Source organism: Cinclus cinclus, chromosome 2 (genome assembly GCF_963662255.1).
Source record: "Cinclus cinclus chromosome 2, bCinCin1.1, whole genome shotgun sequence".
NCBI classification, from domain to species: Eukaryota; Metazoa; Chordata; class Aves; order Passeriformes; family Cinclidae; genus Cinclus; species Cinclus cinclus.
This window is the reverse complement of record NC_085047.1, coordinates 77478034-77492543: the sequence shown is the minus strand read 5'-3', so window position 1 is coordinate 77492543 and position 14510 is coordinate 77478034. Positions and strand designations below refer to the sequence as shown.

At 41.5% G+C, this 14510-nt stretch overlaps 1 protein-coding gene across 1 annotated transcript in view; it reads right to left on the bottom strand.

Annotated features, from left to right (window-relative positions):
* Positions 1-13996, bottom strand: part of HS6ST3 (heparan sulfate 6-O-sulfotransferase 3) — a 270954-nt gene extending 256958 nt beyond the window's left edge. The window contains exon 1 of the mRNA XM_062487810.1: positions 13467-13996. Within this exon, the coding sequence (XP_062343794.1) occupies positions 13467-13996 (530 nt within the window). The remainder of the gene's footprint in view (positions 1-13466) is intronic.
* Between the last annotated feature and the right edge of the window lie 514 nt (positions 13997-14510).

Sequence of the window (14510 nt, the reverse complement as noted above, 5' to 3'; positions counted from 1 at the left end):
CTCCCTCTTCTGGTTTGCAGACTAACTGCTCCATGAAACACTCACTAACTGTGTCTAGCAATTTACTCTCCACATCAATCACTGCCTCAGCCACTGCTGCTGCCATGCGGGCACCAGGCAGACCAGGGAGCAATACAACCAGGAGATTAGAAGAGAATGAAAGGGCTCCAAAGAGAAAGAAAGAGAAGAGAACAACCACATAATACAGTCAGCTTGTGTGCATTTACACAGCATATTGCTCATAGGGCTCCAGGACTTGGAATAACATGTTTATGACTTCTAATGAGCTGCCGTTTCTCTTAATTTCTAACCCATGATAATAGAGAAAATAAATAAGAATTCAGATACTAGATGTGAATTCAAGAAGTAGAAAAACCTGAAACAAAACTCTATTGAAAGATAATGAGAAAGTATATGCTGCTTAAAATTAGTTCTCAAAAACTTGAAACTAAAATTTGAGTACTGAGATTGAACAAGCATTGCAGAGACAATACACCTGCTGAAAATTGGCTCAATAGAACCATGTGCATTCCAATGTCTTCTTGCCAACATGTTCTATGTGGATTTCCTGGCATATTGCTTCTCTCATGAAATCCCTTCTTCTTCTCTTTAAGACTTATCTCCCCCCACCACTGTCCTCTACTTGTACCAAAGTTCTCCTCTTTACTTCATACATTTCCAGTCCCATCAAGCCTTTTCTCCCCACGCTACAGAAGCATTAACACCTCATCTGCCTTCCTTCACCTGCTGGGAAGGGCTCCTCTGCTCCTGCCTCAAGATGAAACTGGTGTCTTGCACTGCAGAGCTGAGTTTCAGTACTGCCATCAGACAGTTAATGGTAAAACAATTTTTTCTGCCAACACTAACCTTAAATACCTTCTACTCCAAGTCATTGCAAAAGTAAAAGACTGAGGCATGTGCTGTTGAGACAACTTGTAATTGTTTAACGCTTTATCCTAGGACAAACAACACAAATCAGAAGGAAGCAATTATAAAAGCCCTCTGAGCAGCAGCTTAAGGGAAAAGACAGAGAAACACAGAGTTACACCAAAATGCATCTTTTCAATCCCCTGGCTTTTCAGGTAGGGGGAAAAGACAGTTATTTTTCCTTATCTGTCTCTGTGTACTGCTAGGAACAGAGAGAACAATAAAAGAATTTAGGATAGATTAAACTGGTCGGTTCTGGTAGATCTTACAAAGCCAGACAGCTAAAAGCCCCTTTGAACTTTGACAGGGCAGAAAAGCTCAAGAGCCAATTCAAGCCAGCAGCTTGCTGAACAGGCTGAGCAGAGAGGAGCATTACTCCAACCAGCTCATTCTGCATGCAAAGCAAGCAGGTACAATGCAAAGGGGATGTGAGTCATACAAGAAAAACATATAAAACAAAGACAAAAGAGCTGGGAAGATAGAATGGACAGCAATGTGGGAGAGAGGGCAACATCAGGCTGCCAAGACAGTAAATCAGAAGTGCAGAACATGACCTGAATAATACAAGAAGTAGTAGGTATCTTTACAGAAAAAAAAAGAGATTAAAAATAAAAAAGTGATTGTGAAAAGAAATCTTTCATGTCCTGCATGTCCTTTTAAGCTCTTCTGCTACCCATATATACAAAGTGAGAATTCTTGAGGCATCTAGCATAAATTTACCTCCTGAAAGGATACGCAACTTGCAATTTGACTTAAAATATCAATGCAACTCCAACGACCTTCTTGCTAAGAAGACTTCCCAATCCACCTTTTTTTTTTCCTGTGTTTTATTTGGATTTATGCTTAATATTTTCATTGAAACTACCTGATCATGTTCTGGAATACAAGTAGCAGAGCACAAACCAAGAATGACAAACTTCTAGCATCCCTACTGCTCTCCTAAGCAAAGCCACAGTTTTGTGTGGTGACACTTAAGCTTCCCAGTCAACCTGTAAGTCAGATGCAGTCCATCAGTTTTCCTATTAGACTTACTGCAAGGCCCAGCAGCCACTTAGATGGCTGGTACTGACCCATATCACAGTGGGGTTCTTGATTCCATTGTCAGCTATCTGGCAATTCAATCATAATGAAAAGAGGTATAGCCTGATAAAAAATAAACAAGTCAGAGGCAGCACTGCAAAACTCAACATACATTCACACAGTCCTGGAGAGCAAAACAAAGACTTTGCTGGGGGAGGAAATTATTAGAAAGGGTTTGAGCTGTTAAGGAAAAGCAATTTCAGGCAGTTCTTTCATTTAGGCAGCTAAATTTTCTGTTTGGAGGAAATAATTTCAATGGGTGTTTTCAGGATTTAAAAGCCTGATGAAAAGGCATGACCACTTTAACACAGTTGAGCTGAAGCTTGTGACACAAGTCTTGTCTTGAAAAAAAGGACTTTAAACCTTTACTTCAAAGAAGTAAAATGCTAAGCTGTAAAAAATAAAGCTGCACACGCAAACTAATATTTGAGGTTGCATCTTCTGAATTTTCTCTGCTTGGCACTTTAAAGCTTTTATAATCCACTTTAAATAAATGTAAAGTTCTTTGCCTGTATATTTGCTGCTTTTTTCTGGATTCTGTATTTGCCTTCAGAATCTTTGAAACTTGCACAACAAAATCTTACATATATTGAAAGTTCAATCCAATAACTCTAGTAAAAAAAGGCAAAACAGTTATGTTCTTTCATTACAAACTCTAGAAAGTTATCTCACGTTAATACATAAAGAATTTTTACACTATTATTTAACTGTGAACAGTTTAATAACATTAGCACTGTAGATGGAAGTTAGAGCTCCAAAGAACACCATCTGCAATATGAATATGGAAACTATAAAAATGTTACCTTTATGGATAAAAATAATTTGAATAGAAATGATTGACTCCATATACCCTGAAATTAATAAAAAATTAAAAAGACAAATATGTGACTTCCTCTTATTTACTAAACTGCTACTCAAGTTCTAATTTATCTACTAAAATCACTTTAATGAGAAAAAAATTTGCTCTCCCAGACACCAGGGAAGCATACCATCCCATTCTTACAAGAAATGTACAAAGGAAACATTTTTTGTAATACATGCTCAATGACAGCTTTACACTGGATGTCACAGAAGTATCACACCCCATTTAAAAAGTTAATGCTATAGTAAATTTCTTCCAACAAACTAATGTAATATCCACAGTGAAAAAAAATGTTGCATATGTCCTTCATTTAATATATATAGCTTCTGAGCCTGTTCCAGGAATTTTCAAACTGAGGAACAAGAAGCAGCTAAAATACTTACTTCAACACCTTCTCATGTTGCAGCATCTTCTCCATTGTAATCTTTCTTCCCAATTTCCATAAATAAAAACCCAACTGTAGACTTAGTTTCAAGAAGGATTCAAGGAGCTACAGGCTGGTGAGTCTCATCTCCACCCCTGGAAAGGTGATTGAGCAAACTTCCCTGGAGCAGTGGATGTTTGCATTGACATCAGCAAGGATTTTGCCATGGTCTCCCACTGTGTTATTTGAGGGATTCTGGTGAGACATGGGTACTACACAAAATTCAACTGGTGGCTGATAATTTGTGGTGTCACCCAAGAACTGGCAGTGATGCCAACGGTGTTTAAAACTCTCTATTAATGACCTGGATGGTGGGACAGAGCCTGATCTCAGCAGGTTCACTGGAGAAAGAGATCAACACTCCAGAGAGCAATGCTTCTATTTCAAGTCACTTCAAGAGGCAAGAGAACTGTGTTGATGGGAAACTCACGAGGATCAACCATGGTAAGTGGTTTACTGTGAGGGTGGTGGGACTGAGAAGCTGTGGACTGTCTCTGAAAGTGTGCATGGCCAGGTTGGACGGGGCTTTGAACAACCTGCTCTAGTGGAAGGTGTCTCGTCCCTGCCCATGGCAGGTAGACTGGAGCCAGATGATCTTTGATATCCCTTCCAACCCAAACCATTGTATGATTCCATGATTCTATGTAAAAAGAAAAAAAATTGCTGCTGAGGTGAAGTAACACACAAGACAGGCTGGGCATGCAGTGGATAGGACACAGCTCTGCAGAAACAGATCAGGGGCTCCTGGTGGATGCTGTTGAGTAACAGCCACCAAAATGCACCCCTGGGAAGTGAAGCAGGCTAACCAAGCATCAAGCTTTGCTGGCAGGAGCTACTATGCAGGCTGGGGGAATTGACTGCTCCTCACTCCACCTTTCAGCATTGGTAAGACAGCACCTGGATTGATGTGTCTGATTTTGAGCACACTGATAAAAGGCAGACCTTGGTACAGCAAAGGGCCACCAAGATGATCAAGAGGCTGGGACACACGACACAAAGAGTGGCCAAGTGAAGCTTGTTCAGTCTGGGGACAAGGCAGCAACATGGCAGACCTCCTCAGTCCATTCAATTTCCATGAGGGAGTAAATAGAAAAGTAGTAACCTGACTCTTTTCAGATGTACACACTAGTAGGACAGGAAAAAACAAAGACGATTTGGAAAATGGAACATTTCTTTTAGCTGAGGAGGAAAGCTCTTTTTCCCATGAGGACGGCCAAACACTGCAAGAAGCTGCTCAGAGACCCTGTGGGACCACCATCCCTGGAGCTACTCATAATTGCCAGGCATAGCCTAGAACAACCTGCTCTAGCTAGACTGATAAGCAGGGGTTTGAGGTACACGACTGCCAGAGATCCCTTCTACGTAATTCTATAATAAATCCAAATGACTTGTCACAGAAATCAACATAAAGTATTTTATTAAGTTCCTCTTCTCATCCGAACCTTGTTAAGCCAGCAACAGAAATGACATAGCTTTAGCCTGACAGAGGTGTTTCTGGCATGAAAACATCCTGACTACTCTGCTATTAGTGATTTACACTGCTGGAACTGAAGATGATTAATTTACTATTTGGCTCTCTTATTACAACACTTACCTAACTTGAGAAAACCTATACCAGCAAAATAAAATACCTATGTAGAACAGGAGCTCCAATTACCTAGTACCTGAAGATTTTCATTACCTCTGTACCTTTTTATTCCAGCAAGTATAAAAGGAACTTATGGAGAGCTTTAAACCCTAAACCATTTGTATTGGAAAAAAAAAAAAGTATAATTTTGATCCTCCCTTGACCTTGCAAGACTGCAGTTATTTCTGCTCCCTGCTCTCTTCCAGACTTCACTCTCACTTGAGGCTCACAGCTTTTACCTACACTGCTTCTCCTCTCTCTCTTCTTCCTTGGAGGAGCTCCTCAGGCAAACACTATCAGTTGCTATTCCTCCTATCCCCACATTCTCAGACAGAACATGCATGCAAAGATATATGGAACTAAAGTAAAAAATTGCAAGTAGACACTTTTAAGTATGCAAATACACAAACACTGAGATACAAATGTATTTGCTACTTAAACAAAAGCCAGCTCACAAATCAAATGGAAATCTGTAAGTCAGCAAGTTCTTTACATTGATATCATTAGAACTTAGATGAGAAATTTTAAAAAATTGTCCTTTTTATTAGTGCTTTGTGAAGCACTTTATTTCACTGATCTCACTTTCAAGTTAATTTATTTGCAGAAAGTAACTGGTCTCAGAGATGTCAGCTCCTCTACATACATCCTGAAGGGACCATTTCCTTCAAGTATCAAAGAGCACCATGTGGAGAGACTTCTCATCAACATCAAGTTACTTCACAGAACAGGAAATAAACTCTCAAGTCAATTATGAATATCATGGTTTGTTCCATCCTTTGGAAACTGAAGTTGCACCTCCTCATTGCTTTCCCCATCCCAACATTATCCTTCATATGGCATTCAAAGTTTATCTACTACTATGCCAGTATGTTTGTCACTTCCACCAGTTTGTAAACACTCAGAGTCACAATCCACTCTGCATGACCTTGTAACTTTCACAACTGTCATATAACTGTATTAATGAAACACTTCTAATGTGTCTGAAGACTACATTTATATCAATCATTTCCTAACAGGTTGCCAATTATTAAAGAAAAAGAAAAGGGGGTTAAGACATTAAGTTTAAACACTCTTTTTTTCTAAGATTACTTTAACCTGTGGGCCACACTCCAGATCTTTTTAGAACTACACATAAGACCACCTAAGTGTAAGCTTCATTGCAGAATCAAAATCCTCATAGGTCCTACCCTTACAAGAACTCATTTTACACCTTTTCAGTCAATACATATCGAGATCTCAAGCACTGATCATGTAACAGACCATAAGTACTTCAAGAGTTACTGATTTTTCTACTCTACCAATTTCTCTGAAAGAAGACTCATGCCAGCTCAAACAAAATCCTAAAATACTTCTGTTTTTTCCCTTAAAATAGTAGCTGTTTTAGCAGCTACCTAGTGGCTGTCCAAATGAAACTTTTAATTCATGCAATTAGCCTCCTACACAGTGTTTAAAACCTTGCTCAGCAATAATAGTTTTTAAGGGACTTCAAGTTACTTTCTGAGGTAAGGGAACATTACAACAAATATAGCATAGAAATTTGGTTTATAAATACTTCCAGAGAACAGTAAGCAGGTTGAATGCTATACTAAAAATATTAAAGAATAAAAGCTTTCCCTTGCTCATACTGAGCCTCATTTCTGCACAAACAGCAGCAGAGTCTTTACATTATATATAAGCTGACATGGCTTCACCAAACCCTGGGAGAAGATACTTTACTCTTGCTTACATAAGAAGTTAAGACATTGAAAAGTGTCAGCACACCTGAAGGTAGAAAACATACAGTTCAGTCTGATCTTTACAGTTTCCATTCAGCTTCTCTGTGATCACTAGAGCTGAGTTGGCAGAGATTTTGTTCTTCTCCACAAAGAGATCTCAAAAAAGACCTCCACAAGCAAGCTTACAATTTTATCCCTATTTTTGCCACTGGCTGTGCCTACAGATCTGATCTCTATCAGTGTAATGGCGTTACACAGCAACTTTTCCCATTCACAAAAGTAACTTTTCCCATTCTGCCTCAAACCTGTATATCTCCTAAGGCTGTGTAAGTATTTAAGCAATACCCTTCTCTAGAGGATTGGAAACTATTCTAGATTAGGCAGCTGGTTACTGGAAATTTTAAAAGCATCATAACAGAGAAAGTTAAAACAGCTGCTATGCCTTGCAACACTGTACAGCCCTAGGGGATGTTCCTGACACTTCCACTCTTTTCTTCTCCCACAGGACTTCTCTGCCTGGTTCCTCCATAAAAAAGAGAGCAATTGCTGCATTAAAGAAAATCTTATTAGACAGCCTATTTTCCAGAAAGAAATACCAGAAAAAGCCAAATTTGCTTGGATAACTCACTAAATTCTCTTCCAGACAACTAGAACTGCAGTTCAGGTCATCATTTTCATAGCACCCACCTTCCTGGCTCAAAACTTACTCTGTTCCAGTTATCCATAAATTACAATGATGGATGAATAAGAACTACCTGTTCCCATTTGAAATAGTGCTGACCACACTTTTATCATTCCTGGCAATTAACAGTAAACATGAGTTCTAGTCATTTTTTGTAGGCACCCTGCTGAGATTTATAGCAGTATCTTCAAAAGTCTGAAGACAAGACTTATCTTTGGGTGAAAGATTTTTCAGGGTTGTGACAACCTTGATGCAGAAAGTTCTGCTACATCAATCATTTGTCTTCTATTCTGGCAGGGGAAACTTCACAGGTGACATATACAGAGCAAAAATAGTTAAGGAGAGTCGCTAGCTGTTGCCAGAAGTTCTAAACAAGTTGTCTGTAAACAAATAGAAGAAAGTAGTGCTGTCTGCTATCTTATCTCAATCAATCTGGATCAAAACAGCCTAATTTCCTGCTAAAATACAGTAGCTGACTTAAAAATAGGAACATTAGAAAGGAAATGCTTTTCAAAAAAAAAAAGGGGGATGACTTCAGGCAACATCTCAATTACTCCCATAAGCCAAAAAAATCCACAGTCTAGAAAAAAAAAAAAAGTGATGTGGCAAGGGCAGAACTCCCTGGAAAGCAATTCTGAGAGTTATCAAACAAAAGGTTTATTACAAGGGGATTTCATTCTATTCAATGTTTGCATCAACAACATGGATGCTGAAAACAAAGCCATTTTTACTAAATGTGCCAATGATGAAAAGCCAGGAAGGATAAAAAAACTTAAATCAATTTGGCAAATGAAAGAAATTGACAGAAGGGGAACGGAATCCACTGAGGATAAGCACAAAACTCCTACAAAAAGCCAATGGAAAATATAAGCAGTAGTCTTTAATAAAATGAGCAATGTCTAAATCCCAAGCTGACAGTCAATGTCAGGCAGCTGCAAAATGGTAAATATCAGTGAAGAGTACAACCACAAACACAAGTTTCTGAATAAGCCAAGTAATCTTTTCTGGTCCATTTTGTATTACACTTAAGAGACAAAATACTGTGCTCCCACTGAAACACCACTTTTCAAGAAAACAACTGACACAAACCCAAAGAGCAGGGCCATTCTTTGTGTTCCTTCAATAAAGACAGAGTGTATTGGATTTGGTTACCATTCAAGCAGGGAAGCTTGAAAGAGGGCTTCCTAAGTACCCAAAGTACCCAAAAGGCTACTGGAAAGAAAACAGGATCAATTTGTTCTCAGGTTCTCAAAAGACAGGAGATGCAATGGGCTTAAAATTGAAGTTAACAAGATTCACACTAAGCACTTGGGGAAGACAACACCACTTTTCAATTTTAAGGACAATGAAACCCTTGAGCAGATTACACTAGAGACAGGTAAGGAAGTAAAAAACCCACAGTCAGTAGCAGGGCCACAGGAAATTGTTTAATCTTTGTTGTTCCTTACATTTATTAAAAAACTATATAGAATTCACTGCCTCCATTACTCATTTCAGTAGAAGATATTAAGGTACAATAGAAAATTTGTGCTTTTTTCAGTTTAAACATTTTTGACTTTTATTTACTTCTGTCCACTATCTTCAGCATAGTCTTATTTTCCAATTAACACTCTCAGATTTCTGTGTCGATCATTTACCATGGCTGCAAAGATCAGAGTCCTATGTTCTATTACAGCTACAGCTTAAAAAACACCCAGTAGTCAAATAAAGGAATGCAAATTAAGGACAAAGAATCCTACTAATATTTTCTATTCAACTCTTCCCCATTCCAGGACTCACGGGCTTACACTGCTGGTTTACACTTCCACAGAAAACTGTAACATATGGTAAGTTAAATAGGACAAGGAAATTGAGTATAATAGAAGCAAATTAATGAAAATCAATAGTTTTGAAGACTGAACTGACAATAAAGCATATGGGGTTTACATAAGTGTGATTTCACTGTTTCATATTAGAAAATTAGACAAAACTTTCAATAAAGCATCCTTTCAAGTGTGTAGTTCAAAGGATTGCCTTCCTAGTTTAATCAAACTTCAAATAAACAATAATGAATGATTATTAATTATATTGCAGACATCATCAGCAAGGGATAAAACGTGCCTTGATCAGAACTTCTCAGGTTTTCTCAACCCCCTCCTCCATAGAGCAGAGAGGCAAAGCAAGCCCTACTTCACACCCCAAGAATTACCTGACAACCTAACAGAGGCAGACAGTCAGTTTGGACAATGTCTCTTCAATATTAGATGTGGAACTCTTCTCCTCTAATTTTAGACACAAAGTCCCAATTCACAGTTCTAGTCTTTCCCTTGTTATCAGTGAATGGAAGAACTGGCCCTCCAGAAGACAATTCAGCAGGTCTCAGACATGTCTGAGACCCTTAAAAGGGCTGCCTGTGTTATTATATTTCTCCCCACTGTCTGCAGAGGCACCCTAATGTCACTCAGTCTTGACACCAACTCTTCCCTGGCATACCAGGTTAGACATCTCACAACATTCCTCTTCCCATTCTTTCCTCAAGCAGCGCTGGCTAAGATTCCACAGACTCAGCTTCTTGGCTCTTTCTGAAGGAAAGCCAGGTTCTGGGGGCAGAGCTGAACATAAGCATCACCAACTTCAATGGCTTCCACAGAGGGCAATGCAAACACATAAAAGACTGTTTCTTTAAAAAAAATAAATTTAAAAAGCAATTTTAAAGGCACTATCCAGATAGCAACTTCTGTGAAAGTAAAAGCTACGCATTACTATGAAAAACTAATAGCCTGGCTCTGTAGACACTTAAACAGGTATTTTAGCAGAAAATCTACATCCTGAAAATGAAAACATATACAAATGTTTGAAGAAATAAAGTCCACAGGTTTTGTCTTGGTTTGGTTGCTTTTGGAAGTAATGTAATTCAAAATAATTACTTTCCTTTCTAACCAAATAAATAGTTCTACAACTTCACAGCAGCATCCAATAGGTTAATAACAAACAACTTTTCATATTGAAGCTGGGACAAGGCACACCATACCATTAAGTCCCACACAGGTAAAAGTCCCTGCTGCCACTTGGGCTTAAAGTTCAGATTTCTGGAGCACAGCATCAGTTTTTGCCCCATGTTCCATCTTGGGTCTGAGACTTCAAAACATTAGAAAGACGAAAAACTAAGATAAATTCTCTTCAAAACCCTAATGTGATTTAAACACACTGTCCATGAAAAACAAAAACTGAGGAGAGGTTGTGCTTCACAGATCTTCCAGGACATTTACCATGATCATCCACTCCTTATCAGCTAGCCCCTTCCCCCATGAATTCTAATCACAGTTTCTTCATGAAATCTTCTGAAGATCTGGGTTAAAAGGTAGGACTTAATCCAATTTACACTAATTTTAGCCCTTTAAGAAACGAATTTTCACTATCATACACTATAAATCCTTTATTCCCTCTGTGTAGTAAAAGACAAACTGCATATACAGGGATCAGAAAGAACAAGATTTTATTGTTTGTTTCTGCACATAGCAGGTGTGGATATTAACACCTACTATATGGAGAAATAAACAAAAAAAATCTGAAACGCACATAACATCTTTACTGCATCAAATATATGACACAGGAGATCAAATACCTTGGTAAGAGTTTGTCCCGAGGGCCACAAAGAAAACCCACTGTCAGATATTTAACCAATTTAGCCTAATTTTCTGACACCATATCTGGAAGGCAGAAAAGTTGAGCTATTCAAGGAAATCTAGTATTTCAAATACATTCAGAAGCTTTAAAGGATGACTTAAAATATTCAGTATGCTTTACATTAGACCCATATGCTAGCTTCTTGCCTATTTTAGGTATACAGTCTCCCCAGTTCTCCACTGAGACATTAAAAAAAGACTTCGATGTATGCCTCTAATAGTACAGCAAAGTATCTTGGGCTTGATTCCAATTTCACCAAGAGCAAAGAAATTCACAGCAGAGATAATCCATACTTCAGGGTTATTTGATTCCTTTTAGAGCTCCTTGAGAAGCAGAAGTTACACAGTTATAATGACAAAACAATGGGTAAAATTTAAAGGTGTCTCCTAGCACAGGTCATTACACAAGAATTAACAAGTATTAAAATAATGCAATAAATTATTTTTCACAGCACTTTCCTCATTTATGTAAAAGACAAATTAAGAAGGGCAATCTTACACTAATCAAATAATCCACTAATTAAACAAAACCAGAAACCAAAAAAATTCAGAAAACAGTATTTACCTATAATAGTAAAGCATCACTACATGTCTTTTTTCAAAGTATTGAAAATAGTTTTACTAATATATAAAATACTGATATATTAACTGTAATTTAAAATAATTTTAAAAATTAAATATTAAAATAATTAATAAAATACTGATATACTAACTGTATAGCCACTGAATAACCACTACAACTGGCTGTGTAGTTCAACTTGAAGCTTTAAATTTACCTAATACAAGAATGGTTTTCTGTAATAGTACTGAAGCCACTACTCCAATTTTATTGCCCATTTGTAATCTTTGCAATTGAATGTAGCACTCAGTTTTTTACCTGCTAATACTCTTCATGAGAGAGACAAAGTGGACTTCACTAGCAGACTCTGTATTTTCAGACGTTTTTACAAGTTTTACTCTTCCTCCTCCCCTCCCTTTTACATTGTAAGTTTCTTGAATATTCCTTAAATCTCTACAGCCACCACCAAGTTATTCTGTCCTTGAAGACATTTACATCATTTCTCTTCCACTGGCAAATACATACACTTTATCCTCAGCTGAACTTTTTTCGTAAAATTGTATCAATTACCTTAACAGTATGTTGCAAGTACAGTCCAGGTCCACAACCATCCACAATGATTCAAACTATCCTGACTGGATGCTTTCCAAATGCAACTAGCTTTGCTGTATGGGAGGGCCTTGAATGTTCACATCAAATAAACTTCAAATTGTCCAACAACAACAATAATCAATTCCACTGTCTTGATGAATAAACCCTGTGAAAATGTGCCCATGAATGTCATGGACTATGCATATTCTTAAGTGACAAGATTCAAATCACAATGTGGAAATGATTCTACTAAAAATCTAAAATTTGTGGACTCTTAAAATTAAGACAGATACTAAAATGAAAGACTGTAAGGTAGCTACCAAACAATGTAACTTTTTTAAAAGATATTCTTCCTATATTTTCCTTAATACTGTACAGAGTTGAAGTTACAACCATTAAAGTGCAGAGGTTTAAGAGTGAATTCAGCTCATGACTCCTTAATATACATATCCAAAATCAAACAAACAAATAAAGACCGGTTCTAATACTAGCCCGAATAATCTGATTGAACGGTAAATAAACAAGTACAAAGACCAAAATTCACTGAATCACCTAGAGGTATCTCTTATTAAGAGAGAACACCCATCCAACAATTATTCCATGTTTGGAACAGGCAAGACCTTCCACAAGCCCCAACAAAACCACATTAAAACACGCAGAGAGGCAGCATGCACAGAGAATTCCCTTTTCCACCTGTCATCAGGTCATCAAAGGGACATTCGCAGTGCCATTTTTGCCAGTACAGCGTTCCCTGCACAGAACCTGCCATGGTCTGCAGGTCTTCGAGCTTGCACAGAGAGCGAGCGGTCAGCACAGCGCGGCAAGCACAGAACCTGCCCTTGTGCCAACACGAAGCACGGGTGAGAGAGAAGTTTAAGGGCTTCTGGATACTTCCAACTCCGCTAGTTACAACATTCAGCAGCTGCAACGATCCATCAGATTCTGCAGAGGCACTCTTCTTGCTGCAGAAGAGCGTAGCGATTTATTAAAGACAAGTTTCGAAAGGACAAACAGACAGGAGAAACTTGCGGGAACGCGAGCGGAGTTTCTCTCGCGCCAGCCCGTACAAAAGGCAGCTGCACGCGCGCTACGTGGAACCACCACGAATCTGAGGCAAAGCCAAAGGATCACAGGTAACACACCGGGAAGGCAAGAGCCCGCAGCAGAACCTCCCCCGGAACACCGGCCTTGCCCCGCCGTTTGATTCTTATTGAGGACGGCTGCGGACAACTCCGGCCCAGCGGCCGGGGAGCGGGATCTGCTGCCAGGACGCCTTCCCACGGCGCTGGGAAAGGCGGGATCTGATTTGGAGCATCAGGAAAGCAGGCACTGACCTGAGGGTGCGGTTGCCGGCGCAGCCGCGGCGCTCCATGGCGGCGGGCACGCAGCTGGTGAGCTCGGTCCAGTCGGCGTGCAGCCCGCAGCTCCAGCCGGTGGAGAAGCGGGAGAAGAGCCAGGTGTCCTTGTCGCCGCCCGGGCGGTGGCAGGCGCACTTTTTCTGCCCGGCCCGGCAGTAGCAGGGCTGCTCCAGGTGGATGTTGCGCACCAGGTGCCGCCCGAAGGTGGTGCCGCCCGTCTTCTGGATGTGCAGGAAGACGATCACGTCGCGGCCCCGCATGTCGAACCGCACCCGCCGGCACAGCTCCCCCCGGGCGAACGGGAACTTGGCCGCCAGCCGCGGCATCGCCGCCGCCTCCTCCTCCTCCCGCTCCTCCGGGCCCCCCCCGCGGCGGGCGGCGGAGGCCGGCGGGCGGCGGGGGCAGGCGGCGCCGGGGCAGGCGGGCGACACGTACTGGTAGACGATGAGCAGGAAGAGCAGCGCCAGCAGCGGCGGCAGCAGCCACCTGTTGAAGCGCTCGTCCATGGCGGTGCGCGGGGGCAGCGCGGCGCGGGATCAGGCGCTGCCGGCCGCTGCCGGGGCGACCGCCCCGCTCGGATCCCGCAGCCGAGGGGCGCCCGGCTCCTTTCTCGACGGCATGGTCCTGGCAGGAGGGCGGCCGCGGCACGCTCCGCTCAGCCCAGCGCGCCGCGCCGCACGCAGCCCGAGGCGGCCATCCCGCGGCTGGGCGCCGAGCGCCGTGCCCGAAACGCGCTGCCCGGCGGCGGCCGCACAGCTCCGCTACCGATCCCGCTCCGCCGCAACTCCAGCCCAAACACGGCTCCCGGCGGGGCGCGCCCCGCCCCCGCCCGCCGGCCAATCGCGGCCGGGCCGGCCGCCCAGCCAGCCAATGGGCGGGACCAGCACGCCGGCCCTGCCGCCAATGGGAGCGCGCGGCGGCCCGGCGGGGGCGGGGGGAGCCGCCCCGCGCTCCCCTCCAGGTACTGGACCGGGACCGGCCGCTCGCGGGGAGGGGGGCGGGAGGCGGAAGCAGCCAATG